This window comes from Felis catus, chromosome D1 (assembly GCF_018350175.1).
Source record: "Felis catus isolate Fca126 chromosome D1, F.catus_Fca126_mat1.0, whole genome shotgun sequence".
Lineage (NCBI taxonomy): Eukaryota > Metazoa > Chordata > Mammalia > Carnivora > Felidae > Felis > Felis catus.
Window position 1 is genome coordinate 58,049,055 of NC_058377.1, and position 17,087 is coordinate 58,066,141.

The 17,087-nt window shown below is 38.5% G+C and overlaps 1 protein-coding gene across 6 annotated transcripts in view; it reads right to left on the minus strand.

Annotated features, from left to right (window-relative positions):
* PAAF1 (proteasomal ATPase associated factor 1) overlaps positions 1-17,087 on the minus strand; it is a 37,564-nt gene that overhangs the window by 19,581 nt on the left and 896 nt on the right. For 4 of the 6 annotated variants that reach the window (XM_045038762.1, XM_003992737.5, XR_006586301.1 and 1 more), the window contains exons 2-4: positions 14,274-14,314; positions 10,213-10,316; positions 6,224-6,313 (exon numbers count right to left, since the gene is read on the minus strand). In XM_045038762.1, coding sequence (XP_044894697.1) covers positions 6,224-6,313; positions 10,213-10,316; positions 14,274-14,314 — 235 coding nt within the window. Of the gene's footprint in view, positions 1-6,223; positions 6,314-10,212; positions 10,317-14,273; positions 14,315-17,087 lie in introns of those variants that run through there. The other 2 variants (XM_045038763.1, XM_006936950.4) reach the window with 2 other exon arrangements.

Sequence of the window (17,087 nt, forward strand, 5' to 3'; positions counted from 1 at the left end):
TTTTCTTCATGTTTTGAGAGAGAGACTTTGAGCATATGTGCAAGTGGGGGAGGGGCAGAGAGAGAGGGAGAGAGAATCTCAGGCAGTCTCCATGCTCAGTGTGGAGTCTAATGGGGCTCAATCACATGACCACAAGACCATGAATTGAGTCAAAATCAAGAGCTGGACGTTTAACTGACTGAGCCACCCAGGTGCCCTTTTCTTTACTTTGGTTCCTTGGAATAAAAGTACGGTTAACTTAATTGTGGATCCTTTAATTTTAAGGATTATGACAACAATTAACCTTTATATCGCGTTTTATCATTTATAAAACATTTTCAAATACATTATACTACTTGATTTTCATAATAATCCCATTCTGCTCCTAGTTTATTGCTGGTAATAGCAACACAGAGGTAAATCGGACAGCCCTGCCTTCACATTCTAGTGCAGGAGAACTATCTCCCAGATCTATCTTTCTTCTCCAAGACCACTGCTACCACCCTAATCTTGGGCCTTAAGCCAATTAACTTCTTTCAACTCCATGTCTGGCTCCCTAGCTACACGACAAGCTCTGTAAGTGTCAGAACAATGTCCAGCACTTTCTTTTTTTTATTTCCTTGAAAGATTTTTAAAAAATTTTTATAACTTTTTTTCTAATTTTTTAATGTTTGTTAATTATTTATTTATTTATTATTTATTTTTTTTGAGGGGCACCTAGGTGGCTCAGTCGGTTGAGTGCCTGCCAAGCTCAGCTCACGATCTCGCAGTCCATGAGTTCGAGCTCCGCATTGGGCTCTGTGCTGACAACTCAGAGCCTGAAACCTGCTTCAGATTCTGTCTCCCTCTCTCTCTGCCCCTTCCCCGCTCATGCTCTCTCTCTCTTTCTCTCCTTCTCTCTCTCAAAAGTAAATAAACATTAAAAAATTAACATAAGTGGAATCAATATTGTTAAAAAATAACTTATTAAAAAATTTTTACATTTATTATTTTTCTGGTGGGGGAGAGAAAGAGAGAATCCCACGAGGGGCAAAGAGAGATAGACAAGAGGGAGAGAGAAAGAGAGAGAGAAAAGCAGGGCCTACCTGAAGTGGGGTTCATGTTCACCTGAAGCGGGGCTTGAGCTCACCCAATGTGGGACTCAAACTCACAAACCATAAGATCATGACCTGAGCCGAAGTCAGATGCTTAACTAACTGAACCACCCAGGTGCTCTTTTTATTTATTTATTTTGAGAGAGAGAGAGAGAGAGAGAGAGAGCGCACGCAGTTGGGGGGGGGGGGGCAGAAAGCGAGGAAGTGAGAGATAGGGTCCGCACTGTCAGTGCAGAGCCCAACATGGGGCTCAATCACAAACCATGAGACCATGACCTGAGCCAAAATCAAGAGTCGGACACTCAACCAAATGAACCACTCAGGTGCCCCTGAAAGATTTTATTTTTAAGTAATCTCTGCACCCAACGTGGGGCTCCAAACTTACTTCCCTGAGATCAAGAATCGCATGCTCTACCAACTGAGCCAGCCAGGCGTCCATGTCCAGCACCTTCTTAACACAATCATAGACTACGTACATAGTAACAACTCAACAAATACCACCAACAGCAGTGTGGTAATAAGAGTGAAGTACCTTAGGGGCACCTGGGTGGCCCATTTGGTTAAGCATCCGACTTCGACTCAGGTCATCATCTCTCGGTTCATGAGTTCGAGCCCCTGCATTAAGGCTCTGTGCTGACAGCTCAGAGCCTGGAGCCTGTTTCAAATTCTGTATGTCCCTCTCTTTCTCTGCCTTTCCCCCACTTGCACTCTGTCTCTCTCTCTCTCTCAAAAATAAACATTAAAAAAAAAAAAAAAAGGAATGAAGTACCTAAACGACACTAGGTAGGAAAGTGAAGCCATCTGACCTATATCCATAAGAGCAACCACAGTCCTCATTTGCAGGGCCCAAGAAACAAAGACACTTAAACACTCTCCTACTCACTCTCTGAAATGGAATTAATCCCTAAAGCAACAAAGCGCAACCCCTTTCCTGACTCAGGTAGTCTATCCAACTGCCAGCTAGGCATCCGTCCACCTTTGGCTTTATAGTGGTCACCTCAAACTTAACATGTTCAGAACAGAACTCTCATTTCTCCCTGCTCCACACCAATACAACTACTTGACCTCATTAGTAAATGGCACCACTATTTACCCACTTCTTTGGAAATTTTTGGAAACATCCCTTCTCCTCATTTTCTCTCACATCTCACACCCACATCATTAGCGAATCATGTTTAGTTCTACACCCCAAGAAGGTAGGCTCTACATCACAGTTTTATTCACTGCTGTAGTCTCAGTGCCCAGAGAAGTACCTGGAATATAGTAGGTGATTAATAATTGGATAAATTACCTACTGATGAACTCAAATAAGAGAAAAGGAGAGTAAGAAATAGAAAAAGAATAAGAAATAGCATAAGAAATAGAAAAATCAGTAAATTTTTTTAAATGACCTTCTTTCAACTATACTCAAATAAAAATAAGTAAATTTGGAGCACTTGGGTGGCTGAGTCAATAGAGCACATGACCCTTGATCTCAGAGTTGTGAGTTCAAGCCCCACATTGGACACAGAGCTTACTTTAAAAAAAAAAAAAGTAAATTTAATTTAATTACAAATATATTTTTTTACAAATGTTTTATATTATATGTATTACACACTGTATTCTTACAATAACGTAAGCCAGAGAAAAGGAAAAAAAAAATTGCCTACTTCTCAAAGGTTCTCCCAACTCTGCCAAAAAGTTTATCACTTCCTCCTTTAGTAAGTCTGCAGCACTATGTTCGTATATTGTAGTGGTCAACCATGGGCAAATTACCTCATCACATTTGGTGATGTCTGGAAACATTTTTACTTGTCACACTTGGGGAATAGCTCACTACAATGAAGAATTATTGAGCTCAAAATGTCAATAGTGCCATGATCGAGAAACTTTGATATATTCTATTGTATCTTCTCAGTTAATATACTGTCCCTGGAGGGGACAGGGATATTGTTACCTTATGTGTGTTACATATCTCTGGGGACCTAGTTCCCTGATATAAAAACTAGTTGAATCTGAACTACTCAGTTCTTCCAAAGTGAGAGAACATTGAAGAGTCGATTATAGGTCATACCAACTGTCTCCTTTCTCCAAACTTTTGTTAAAGAGGAAAGGGAACTAACATTACTGAATAGCTATTATGTACCAGACATGTAACAGACACTACCCAAATCTAGTATGCTCAAAAATCTATAAGATAGGTATTATTTGTATTTTTCAGCTGAGAAATCTGGGGTTTAAGAAGGGATTAAATAATACTGCCAAGGTGAAACAACAGAGCCAGGATGTAAACATAGGTCCAGGTCTAAAGCTAAAGATCTATTTCTTAGTTATGGCAAAAAAAAACCCAGATGAATTGGATAATTCTAAATATTGGATAAATATGACAATTCAAGCGAGTGAGATAAAGGATGGATTACTTTATAGTGCTGTGATATGCTAATCACTTCAAAAAGAATTATGTTAGATCCCTACTTTAAACTAAGTAACAGGAGCACCTGGCTGGCTCAATTGGTAGAGTCTGCAACTCTTGATCTCAGGGTCATGAGTTCGAGCCCCACGCTGGGCATGGAGCCTACTTTAAAAAAAAAAATTAAATTAAATAACAAAAATAAAGTTTGAAATGTAAAAAAATAAAACATTCAAAAAAAATACTATATAATTGTATTTAACACTTATATCGTGCTTACTATGTTTCAGACCGAATTCTAACTGTTTCAATCCTCATAACACCCCTATGAGATATTACTTTTACTCCTATTTTACAAATAAAGCATCTGTGGCACACAGAGGTTAAGTACCTGGCCTAAGGTCACAGTTAGTAAGTGGCAGAACCAACATTCAATGCCAAAGAAGCAAATCAAATGAGTCTATCCCTAAAGTCGGTGCTCTTACCCATTATGCTTACCATTACACCCAAAGTGAATATATAAAAATCATGGACTACCATAAGCAGGACCCCAAAAGTGTTACCATAAAGGAATAAGTTGCTGGGTTTTATTATCTAGAGATATTAAATACCTGTATGTCAAAAGACACCATAAATAAACAATAATAAGAAGCAACTATCTGAAAAATATATGGCAAAGGGTCATACCCTTAATATAAGAGCTCTTATCCTCAACATCATTCATTATCAGGGAAATACAAACCAAAACCACAATGAGATACCACCTCACACCTGTCAGAATTGCTAAAATTTGTAACACAAGTAACAACAGGTACTGGAGAGGATGCGGAGAAAGGGCAACCCTCCTGCACCACTGATTGGGACGAAAAGTGGTGCAGCCACTCTGAAAAACAGTATGGAGGTTCCTCAAAAAAAACTAAAAACAGAGGGTGCCTGGGTGGCTCAGTGGGTTAAGCATCCGACCTCAGCTCAGGTCATGACCTCACAGTTTGTGAGTTCGAGCCCCGAGTCAAGCTCTGTGCTCACAGCATGAAAGACTTCTTGGGATCCACTGTCTCTCCTCTCTCTCTCTCTCTCTCTCTTTCTCTCTTGCTCAAAATAAATAAATTTTAAAGAAAAAAAAAATCTTTTCCCTAACATTTTGCATTTATTTTGCTTACACATATCATTACAGCAGTTTTTTAAAAATCCTCTCCTTTATCAAGTGTTTACAATGCAATCAACTTAGTTTTCAAAGTTTTCACACTTATATTACATTGGTTGGACATATTTAATTCATTAACATAATTTCAGAAACAATATAACTGGAATTATAACTGATCCTTGGTAAGCATTCAACTTAACCAGTAGTGTCAACAATATGCAGATCTCAGGAACGAGCTCATAAATCGTGAATATGCTGTGAGCATCAGTCAGTATGTTTTATATGGGAAATGCAGAGAAACAGTAAGCTCAATAAATTAGTTAAGTGGAAGTCAGTTAAAACATACCAAAAGCTTTATAATTTGCATTTCCTGTGACTCGACAAGTCTATTTTACCAACGTATTCTAATTTCTTCCTATCTTTGTGAGTAAAGGGTTAGCTCTAAGTATACCATCGAAATAGGAAATCAGGAAATCAAAGATACCTGAAAGTCCAGTAAGATTGGAAAAAAATAAACTGTGGTAAAATCATACAGCAGAATACTATGCAGTTCTTAACAGAATATATAAAAAGGTGACGTACAATGATGTACATATTATTAAGGAATATAAAGCAAGTTATAAAACAGCATATACTGTAAAAACCTATTTTGATAAAATATTTAAAGAAAAGACAGGGAGAATCAAGTAAAATAATACATAAAGCTTAGCATGGTACAGACACATAGTAGGCAAACGTTAGCTATTACTACTAAAATTATTATTAATACAGGCTTTGTACCAAAAGTTCGCATTAGTTATCTTCAAGTAGTAGAATGTGAGTGATTTTTCACCTTTTTTACATTTCCTAAATTTTCATTACTAAATCTATGTTCCTTTTATAATATGGGTAAAAACTAGCTATTTTTAAAATAAGAAATGGAAGGTTTTAATATAATCAGTTTATCCACATATTTCTCATTTATGCTTCCATGGTAGTTAGAAAGCATTATCACAACGACCTCTGAAAATTATCCCTCAATATGCTGTACTTGGAATTTTGAGAAAATGTCCCTGCCTTGTCGGCAATGAGACAGAAATATGAGCAGTGACAAATTATACAAACACAGTTACCAGCATTACCCAAAAACCACTAAGCAGCTCTGCTAAAACATATATAAATAAACTTCAGACAATTCCTTTCTCTAAGATTAACAGTGAGTGGATTTATGTACATATTCTATGTGGACCCAAATACCGGTTTTGCCAAACATCACACTTCAGCTGTGTTACCTTAACAATGCACAGTAAATGAAAGGCACATTAATTATGGATGTCTATAAGCACTCAAGCAGATAAAATGAAAAAATAACATGCCATTATATTTTCTCATTTTTTTTTAACATTTTTTTTTAACGTTTATTTATTTTTGAGATAGAGAAAGACAGAGCATGAATGGGGGAGGGTCAGAGAGAGGGAGACACAGAATCTGAAACAGGCTCTGAGCTGTCAGCACAGAGCCCGATGTGGGGCTCGAACTCACGGACCGTGAGATCATGACCTGAGCGGAAGTCGGCCGCTTAACTGACTGAGTCACCCAGGCGCCCCTATTTTCTCCTCATTTTATCAAAATACTTACACTCTTGGAATGAATTCTGGAAAAAGTAGTGTATGGTGCCAAAAACTTCGAGGATGCGTTTTCCTCCGGACAAGAAATATGAATGCTTTTCTAAATAGAGAGGAAAAGATGAAATTCATCAATAAAGTTACTCCAGTGAAATTAAAGCCTCTTAAAGAAAACATCAGGATGATAGGAAATTTTCATCTTTTAAATGTACCCGCTCTTATCGTCCTTTCCCAGCTCACAACACAACCACTCCCCTATAGATCAGCAGCCCTTATAATGCAAAGGGGTGCAATGTAATTTTGTATTGCTTAGATGCCATTATCTTTTTATGGTGAAGTAAACTCCCACAGAAGACAAACCAACAGTAAGTACAAATGACAAACACGAGGGGTGTTTAGGTGGCTCAGTCACTCAAGCTTCTGACTCCTGCTTTTGGCTCAGGTCATGATCTCACGGTTCGCGAGATCAATACCCACATGGGGCTCTACACAAGACAGCATAAGAACCTGCTGGGGATTCTCTCTCTCCCTCTCTCTGCCCCTCCCCTGCTCCCAGGCATGTGTGTGCTTTCTCTCTCAAAATAAATAAACACTTAAAAACACTTAAAAAAAAATGACAAACATGAAAGCATTAATTTTTATGAGAAAATCTAATACCAGTACTTTCAATTAGCAATGGGGGGAACAGGATTAACAGGAGGAAACAGCACCAGATTCCAAGTCTAGGGCCTAAACAATCAGTCTAAAAGTAAACTTACCGCCTTTAAGACCTTTTAGATAAAATGTTAGACTACTGATATCTATAGTTACCAGAGAAAATTAGCAAATTATGGTATACTTATACAATGTGTATGCCTGGTCAGGACTTCAGTGCTCATTCCTACCTAGGACTTAAACTGACTACACATGTTCACTGACTGCTCATCGCCCCATAGCTGTATTAATTCCCCATGTATTTTTGCTCAGTCATTACCACATATCTTTCAGCTGTCGTAGCAAGAAAACTGGTGACATAGTGGGAAACCGCACCTAGAACTAGATGTTAGATTCAGGTGACATAACTTGCAAAGGCAGCCTTTGTAACCATTTAAGATTTCAAGGTAGCATGTATACAGGTATAAAAGGCTTGGTAAACGTTTCAAGGATTCTTGCAAATAGGACAGCCCTTTATTCTAACTGCCAGAATACCAGCACCACCATCTAAGTGTGTGTCTCCTACAGTGAAGCTGAGGAGCCACACTCACCCAATGGTTCCTAACCTGTTATCTCTTTTGCAGCAGTACTTCAAAGTTTCTGGAAATTCTGCTGAACAATGAAAATGTCTTCAAAAATCAAGATTTTCCAAACCTTTTTCTAAGGTTAATCTATATACAACAAACACAGGTCCTCACAGTTCATTAGAAAGAAGAGTTTCAGGGGTGCCTGGGGGGCTCATTCGGTTGAAAGCCCAATTCTTGATTTCAGCTCAGGGCATGATCCCAGGGCTGTGGGATCAAGCCCCGCATCAGACTCTGTGCTGGATGTGGAGGCTGCTTAAGATTCTTGCTCTCTCTCTCTCTCTCTCTCTCTCTCTGTCCCTCTCCCCTGCTTGTGCACCCTCTCTCTCTCTCTCTCAAGTAAAAACAAAAAATTAAAATAGAAGAGATGAGAAATAAAATATTTTTTTAAAAAGTTTCAAAATTATAATATTCTCATCACTAAAAATCAAAATAGTCTTATTACAAGTATTCTACTCCTTTAAAAACACCATCAGAATATCTACCTATACAAACAGCACTTTCTTAGCCAGCATATCCATATGTGGTTGCCCGCAGGTTTTTCATTAAATTAGTTTTTGCTTCTAACCGCATGACAAAGCCCATACGGCAGCAAGAGAGCTGACCTGGATTTGGAATTGCCTCTTGTATCCAAAATTAAAGCGTCAGCTAAACTCTCCTGGTTTAAACATTCCTATCAGCAAGGATTCAAGGAACTCCATGAACTCAGTGTTCAGGCATCTGTTAAGAACTGGGTTTGCTCTCAGAAGACTTCATTTCTTTGAGACTAATTATATGAAAGATTTCACCAATCAATAGTATTCTCTCACTTAATCAATCAAGCAATTCAGCCTTTAATCCATAAACAAACTATAGAGGAAAAGAAATGTTAACTACCTTCCAATATCAGCAGTAGAAAATCATGCTGTTAATGAAAATATTTTAATGAAAAGCTGCAGGATATCAAAACATAAAATTCAGGACAAGGTTTGGGGGAAGAGTGTGAGCATTCTATGCTAAGATAAAATTCAAAGTCAAACTTTTTTATACTCCAGGATTATGTATTTAAGCATAATCTACTGTTTAATAGAACGATGTAGCAACTGCCAAAGTTGACTGCAAAGTAACTCAGGGCAATTAGGAAACAAATGAATGTTCAACTATAACCACTTACTGTCTTACCTAGCAGGTACACTGGCAGAAGTTAACAATGAGGTTGGAAGAGATAAGGATCGTATCAGGGCCTACGTATGAAGGGAAGAAAGGAAATCAGAACTGACGCTGTGGCTGGCAAAACACCTGGGAAAAATGTAGGCTTGCAAGCTGGTGTTCATATTTGGAAGTTTATAGAACTGGTTTCAATTCTGGCATACAGTCTAACTAGATTTGATTACTAGGGTTAATTAATCTCTCAATCTGTTTGCTTACATGCAAAATGGGAATTTAAAATATCAATACCACGGGATTGTTATGATAAACAAAAACTCACTTTTGAAATATTTTATAGTTTCATTCATATGCAGTCTCACTCCCCATTAATCAGCCTATAGGTAGAATATCATCTCCATTTAATTACACATTAAAAGAAAGGCTGGTTTCCCCTTTGGGAATCAGGTTACCCACCAGAGCATACTGACTACAGCCATCAGAATGAGTAAGGAAAGTCAGATCTTGGGTTCTGCAATACAGTAAAACCCCAAGCATAATTCATTACAGAAACATGCTTTTAATCCAAAGCATTCATTTATCAAGGCAAATTTTAAGAACCATTGGCTCAGTTGTGATTATGTGATATTGGGCGTCATATTTTACTCGTATTGCAAGACATTGCTCATTTAACAAGTTAAAATTTATTAGAAATGATTAATCATCTTGCAGAATACTCACAGAAAAGGTTACTCGCAATCCAAGGTTTTACTGTACTTAGTTTAGCCATCTACTCACTTCAAAGACCAATGAGAAAAACTATTAAGTACTATTAACGTAGGTCTTCATCAAGGCCTAGCCAGATAAAGGCTATGCTGTCCAATATGGTAGATACTGGCCACATGAGGTTATTGAGCATTTGAAATACGGCCAGTGCAAATGAAGAGCTGCATTTTTATTTTATTTAAAATTTAATTTAAAAACTAATACTTGACTCAGTTTTTGGAAAACTTTTTAAGTATATTTGGAACTACCTGGGTATGTGAATCTGTGTTCTCACCTGTAAATTTTATAGAACCTAAATACATTTATCAAGTATTTTCAATAAAAAATTAGAGTCTGAATTGAGATGTGTGGTAAATGTAAAATATACACAGGATCTCAAAAACTCAGTAAGAAAAACGGAATGTATAATATCTCATTAACAATTTCTTAATATTAATTATAGGTTGAAATAATATTTTAGATCTACTGGGTTAAATAAAATATATTCTTAAAATTAATTTCAACCGTTTCTTTTTACCTTTTTTATGTGGTTCCTAGAAAGTTTTAAATCACATATGGGGTTTACATTATTTTACCTACTGAATAGCGCTGATATAAGGGAAGTAAGAATAAGTATACATAACTAAAAGTATCTAAAAGTATATGTAACTACAAAAGAAAAAAAAACTCTTGACATTCAAAGGCGTAAAAACTGTGATTACTATACAAGTAAAGATAACACAGATATACAAATAACAGTATACATATTTACAGTAGATATATAGGTACTACCCAGTTTTGGACTCGGTGTCATCTAGAAGACATAAAAACCTACCTTATTTATTTCATTCACAATAAATCCTTCTGAAGCTGTAACTTCTGGGATGCCATCGAGGCCAATTCCTTGACAAGTCAGGCTACCATACAAAGTTGGTTTCCCTACATAGCACAAAAGAAGCATGTCTCAAGAAAATAATAAGAACTCAACATTGTTCTCCTTGAAGACCCAATTCAGGCATTTGTACTTATGGTAGGAAATTGGCTCATGGAAGAATAGAAGGTACTTGTGTTAAAGTGACGTGAAGTGGAAAGAGCACTGTCCTAAGTGAACCTAATTTGGGAGGGAGTACACTCAAGAGCTAAAACCTAGGACAAAGATTTAGAGATGTGATACGGCATTTGTAAGAAAGCTACTAGAGTGATCTCAAATTCAGTTTTACGGACTGTGAAATGGAATTCTTTCAGAATGAAAGATAAAGACCAACATGCACAGATGTATTTATCTACAGTACATATATACATATATATATATATGTACTGTAGATATATATATAATACATAGCAAAGAATTAAGCTTCAGTAACCTAGAAAATTTGCCTAAGTAGACCACTGTTTTTGCAGTGATGAGGGCTAAATAAGACATCCTACACATAAACATAAGCAGATGGTAGAATGGAGTTAAACCATTCTCTTCTATTCTTCTTCTGCACTTTATATATACACTTCTGTAAGAGCCCATAATACACTTTATATGTCTGACCTCCCTATTAGACTATAAAGTCCTTGACTTCAGAAATGATCAGGGTCTACAAATTATTCAGTAAATAATTATTGCACTAAACTGAAATTCTAGGAGTAAGAGGGGAGTAGAAAACATCAAGGATTCACACAGAGTAGGAGTGCTTCCTAGAGAGGGTGGGATTTAAGTAGAACCTTGAAAGATTACACCTAGACAGAGGACAGAAAGATAGGGCTAGGCAGAATATAAGGGAAAGGAAACTCCAAGTCAGGGAGGAGCATGTCAAGAATAAAAGAAAATTAGAAAGAACAAGATAGGGAGAAGGCATCAATTAATGTAACAGTTTGGTTAGGGACGCCTGGGTGGCTTAGTTGGTTAGGTCATGGAGTCAAGATTGTGAGATCAAGCCCAACATCAGGCTCCACACTGCACTTGATCTTAGCCAAAAGGCCGAGAAGCGATTCAGGCTCCACACTGAACATGGAGCCTGCTTAGGATATTCTCTGTCTCTCTTCCCCTCTCCCTCTATCCCCCCCTTCCCCACACTCTATATATAATTTTTTTTAAAATTGTTTTGAAATACCAGTTTGCCAGGGTAACTTAGTTATTAAGCATCCGAATTCGGCTCGGGTCATGGTCTCGTGGGTCATGAGTTTGAGCCCCACGGGGGTTCTGTGCTGACAGCTCAGAGCCTGGAGCCTACTTTGGATTCTGTGTCTGCCTCTCTGCCTCTCCCCCACTCATGCTCCGTTTCTCTTGCTCTCTCTCAAAAATAAATAAATATTAAAAACAAAAAATGTTTTAAATAAGTTTCTTTGCCATTAACATTAAAAAAAAATACCAGTTTGGGGGCGCCTGGGTGGCTCAGTAGGTTAAGCGGCTGACTTCGGCTCAGGTCATGATCTCACGGTCAGTGAGTTCAAGCCCCGCGTCGGGCTCTGTGCTGACAGCTCAGAGCCTGGAGCCTGTTTCAGATTCTGTGTCTCCCTCTCGCTGACCCTCCCCCATTCACGCTCTATCTCTGTCTCAAAAATAAATAAACGTTAAAAAAAAAAAAATTAAAAAAAAAATACCAGTTTGGGGCACCTGGGTGGCTCAGTCAGTTAAGCCTCTGACTTCAGCTCAGGTCATGATCTCCTAGTTTGTGGGTTCGAGCCTTGCATCGGGCTCTGTGCTGACAGCTCAGAGCCTGGAACCTGTTTTGGATTCTGTGCCTTCTTCTCTCTCTGCCCCTCCCCTGCACACACTCTGTCTCTGTCTCTCTCTCTCTCTCTCTCTCTCTCTCTCTCTCTCTCAAAAATAAATAGACATTAAAAAAATTTTTTTAAAATACCAGTTTGTGGGGCGCCTGGGTGGCGCAGTCGGTTAAGCGTCCGACTTCAGCCAGGTCACGATCTCGCGGTCCGTGAATTCGAGCCCCGCGTCAGGCTCTGGGCTGATGGCTCAGAGCCTGGAGCCTGTTTCCGATTCTGTGTCTCCCTCTCTCTCTGCCCCTCCCCCGTTCATGCTCTGTCTCTCTCTGTCCCAAAAATAAACGTTGAAAAAAAAAATTAATAAAAAAAAAACAAAACAAAACACAGTTACTATATGATTAAAAAAAAAATACTAGTTTGGAAAAAAATAAATTAAAAAAACAAAAAGACAAAACACAACAACAAAATACCAGTTTGGTTAAAACAGTCATAAAAAGGTAGTTGAAGGATATAAATGGAGGAACTTACAATCTGGGATAAAGGTCTGGAATAGAGAAAATCTAGCAAAGAAGCTTTGGGAAGGAAAGTGGTGTGAAGTGCTAGTTCAGAAGGAAGCCACAAAAATAGTATCAAGGGAACTGTGCTTTTTGTCCACCTCCACGATTCCCTCCTGGCTTCACCCACTGCCCCATGATGCCTGGTCCACAGGGTATATCATTTTAACCAATCTTCTGTCAACACCCTCAAAATGACCTTTCTACATCTGTAGTCACTGAAATGATCTCAGTCTTGGTTTTCTGTTTATAAAATAGAATTGGTTCAGTCAGTAGAACATAGGAATCTTGATCTCAAGGTCATGAGTTTAAGCCAAGCCCCACATTAAGGCATAGAGCTTACAGGAAGGAAGGAAGGAAGGAAGGAAGGAAGGAAGGAAGGAAGGAAGGAAGGAAGGAAGGAAGGAAGGAAGGAAGACACTCTTAAATGTCTATGTCCACACCAATGCATTTATCTACATCTGCACTTACCCTCACCTTCTTTCATCTTAGTCTTTTAGAGTTAATTGAATCTCTCTCTCCTTTAAGACACTAGCTTTTCAGTTAGCCCTTCTCTCCTCTACATATAACCTGTATTTTAATTGCTCTACATTTAGTTCTCATCTTTAAAAACAAAATCCTTGACTATGAGACCTAGCTACTATCTTCTATACAGCATCATTTTCCTCAAAAGACTGTTTAAAATTCTATTTCTCAGAGAAATAGAATATAGTTATATAAAGAATCAAAGGTATCTGAGGTTAAGGATAATCAGTAAAACGAAACTCACAAATTTATTAAAAAGTTTGATTTTTTTTTTAATAGTACCACAATAACTACAAACAAATGGATAAGACTAACACAGAAGTGTCATTCAAAGAAATAACTGATAGGATTTGGGAGCTATCTGGATGTGACATGGTGAAGTGACTAGGTTTTTCATTCTGATGCCTAGAATGGTGGTAACTTAAATTTGAAAATGAAGAAAGAGGGGCGCCTGGGTGGCGCAGTCGGTTAAGCGTCCGACTTCAGCCAGGTCACGATCTCGCGGTCTGTGAGTTCGAGCCCCGCATCGGGCTCTGGGCTGATGGCTCAGAGCCTGGAGCCTGTTTCCGATTCTGTGTCTCCCTCTCTCTCTGCCCCTCCCCCGTTCATGCTCTGTCTCTCTCTGTCCCAAAAATAAAATAAACGTTGAAAATGAAGAAAGAAAGCCTGTTTGACAAGAGAAGGGCTCAGCTTGGTTTTAGATTTGATAAAATCAAGAGAACAGTGAGAGCTTCAAGCATTAATGTCTAGCAGATAATTGTTCAATCTCTGCTTGAACTTGAAGAGAGTTCAGGGCTGGAGCCATACATCTAGGAATCATCATCAGGAAATCACAAATGAAACTACAGAACTGCTTAGAATACAATAATATATAACTAAGGGACTTAATCACTCCCTGAGTAAGTCTGTGGCCTCCAAATGGAAAACTAATCTTAAGGCCTTCCCCTGAAATGGAGGAGTTGGTGTGAATGGTCAAGAACATTTGAAGACTATGAGCATTATGCAAGGAGTTTGGGTCAAGAGAAAGTATGAAGCTCTCTTCTAGGGGTAGTAAATCCCCTTTCTCTAAAGGGAAGGCATATAGTTTTGGGCATATGGACATTACCTGGGGGGTGACAACTCAGCCAGGCTTCCCCTTCATCCTTCCTATGAGGAGAAACAAAAGATTAATTAGGCTCATTCAATGCTGAAAAGGATGCCACTGGTGCAAGGGGGAAAGAAGATCATCTAATTTTCAGTTTGGACATAGTACTGAGGTATGATCCAGTATAACATCTCATCCAGGCATAGATTATTCTAAGACAAACTTTATTTACTGAAGAAATATTCATGGATTAAGCACTTAATGCATAGATATCTATGGGTTAAATGAGTACTCAAATATTTCATCAATAGGGAGTTCACTATCCATACAGCTGCACAGCTTTGAAAAATCAAGAATACTTTCAAAACTGAACTACTGGGACCTCATCAAAATATAAAGCTTCTGCACAGCAAAGGAAACAATCAGCAAAACTAAAAGGCAACCAACAGAATGGGAGAAGATATTTGCAAATGACATATCAGATAAAGGGTTAGTATCCAAAATCTATAGGAAACTTATCAAACTTAACATCCCAAACCCAAATAATCCAGTGAAGAAATGGGCAAAAGACATGAATAGACACTTCTCCAAGGAAGACATCCAGATGGCCAACCGACACATGAAAAAATGCTCCACATCACTCAGCATCAGGGAAATACAAATCAAAACCACAACGAGATACCATCTCACCCCTGTCAGAATGGCTAACATTAACAACTCAGGTAACAACAGATGTTGGCAAGGATGTGGAGAAAGAGGATCTCTTTTGCATTGTTGGTGGCAATGCAAGCTGGTACAGCCACTCTGGAAAACAGTATGGAGGTTCCTCAAAAAACTAAAAATAGAACTAACCTACGACCCAGCAATTGCACTACTAGGTATTTATCCATGGGATACAGGTGTGCTGTTTCAAAGGGACACATGCACCCCAATGTTTATAGCAGCACTATCAACAACAGCCAAAGTATGGAAAGAGCCCAAATGTCCATCGATGGATGAATGGATAAAGAAAATGTGGTATATATACACAATGGAGTATTACTCGGCAATCAAAAAGAATGAAATCTTGCCATTTGCAACTATGTGGATGGAACTGGAGGGTATTATGCTAAGTGAAATTAGTCGGAGAAAGACAAAAATCATATGACTTCACTCATACGAGGACTTTAAGAGACAAAACAGATGAACATAAGGGAAGGGAAACAAAAATAAAAACAGGGAGGGGGAGAAAACAGAAGAGACTCATAAATATGGAGAACAAACAGAGGGTTACTGAAGAGTTGTGGGAGGGGGGATGGGCTAAATGGGTAAGGGGCATTAAGGAATCTACTCCTGAAATCATTGTTTTACTATATGCTAACTAATTTGGATGTAAATTTTAAAAAATAAAAAATAAAATTAAAAAAACACTTTATATGTAGATATTTATTGGGATTACTGGAAACTAAGTCCTGTGCCAGACACTTTGCAAACAGTGTAATTAATCCTCACAATTTAACAAAATACCTTTTATTATTCCCGTGTTAAAGATTAAAAACAAACAAACATTAAAAACAAACAAACAAACAAAAAACCTGAAGCTCAGGGGCACCTGGACGGCTCAGTCATTTAAACATCTGACTCTCGGGGAGCCTGGATGGCTCAGTCGGTTGAGCATCCAACTTCAGCTCAGGTCATAATCTCTCAGTTGTGGGTTCAGGCTCCACATCAGAGTCTGTTCTGACAGCTCAGAGCCTGGAGCCCGCTTTGGATTCTGTGTCTCCCTCTGTCTCTGCCCCTCCCCCACTCACGCTCTATCTCTCTGAGTCTCTCAAAAGTAAATAAACATTAAAAAAAATAATAATAAACATCTGACTCTTGCTTTCAGCTTGGGTCATGATTTCCCAGTTCCTAGAACTGAGCTCCACGTCCTGCTCCACGCTAACAGAGCAAAGCCTGCTTGGGATTCTCTCTCCCTCTTTGCCCCTCCCTTGCTCTGTCTCTCTGTCTCAAAATAAAAAATTTTTATAGGGGCACCTGGGTGGCTCAGTCAGTTGAGCATCTGATTACTGATTTCAGCTGAGGTCATAATTTCACGGTTCATGGGTTCAAGTCTGGCAATGGGCTCTGTGCTGACAGCACGGAACCTGCTTGGAATTCTCTCTCTCTGCCCCTCTCCCACTTGTGTGTGCTCTTTCTCTCTCTGTCTCTCTCTCTCTCAAAAGAAATAAAACATTTTGGGGGAAGGAGAAGGAAAAAAAAAGTTAGAGAGGGGGAGCCAAACCATAAGAGACTCTTAAAACCTGAGAATAAACTGAGGGTTGATAGGGGGTGGGAGGGAGGGGAAAGTGGGTGATTGGCATTGAGGAGGGCACCTGCTGGGATGAGCACTGGGTGTTGTATGGAAACCAGTTTGACAATAAATTTCATATTAAAAAATAAAAATAAATAAACATTTATTAAGAAAACTGACTTTAAAAAAAAACCCTAAGGCTCAGGAAAAAGTGACTTGCTCAAGGTCACCTAGCTATCTGGAAAACGAATTGAAACAAGGGACTAGTACACAATGTCTGCATTCTAACAGGTCACTGACTTTTTACATGTTTTAGAATGCTCCTCTCCAATCATCCACATCCTTACCTCATCACTCTTAACACTTTTAGGATATAATGAAAAAGACACTTTTAAGACAGAAAAATCTAGGTTGATACTAAGTAACTTTCTGTCACTTACTGGCTGCAAAATCCTAAGCAAGTTACTTCTTTATTCCTCTCCTGCATTCTCTCCTGGTTGGCCCTCAGTAAAGGTTAGTGTTCTTCCTTTATTACTTGTCACACATTCTGTGTTGTAGTAAGT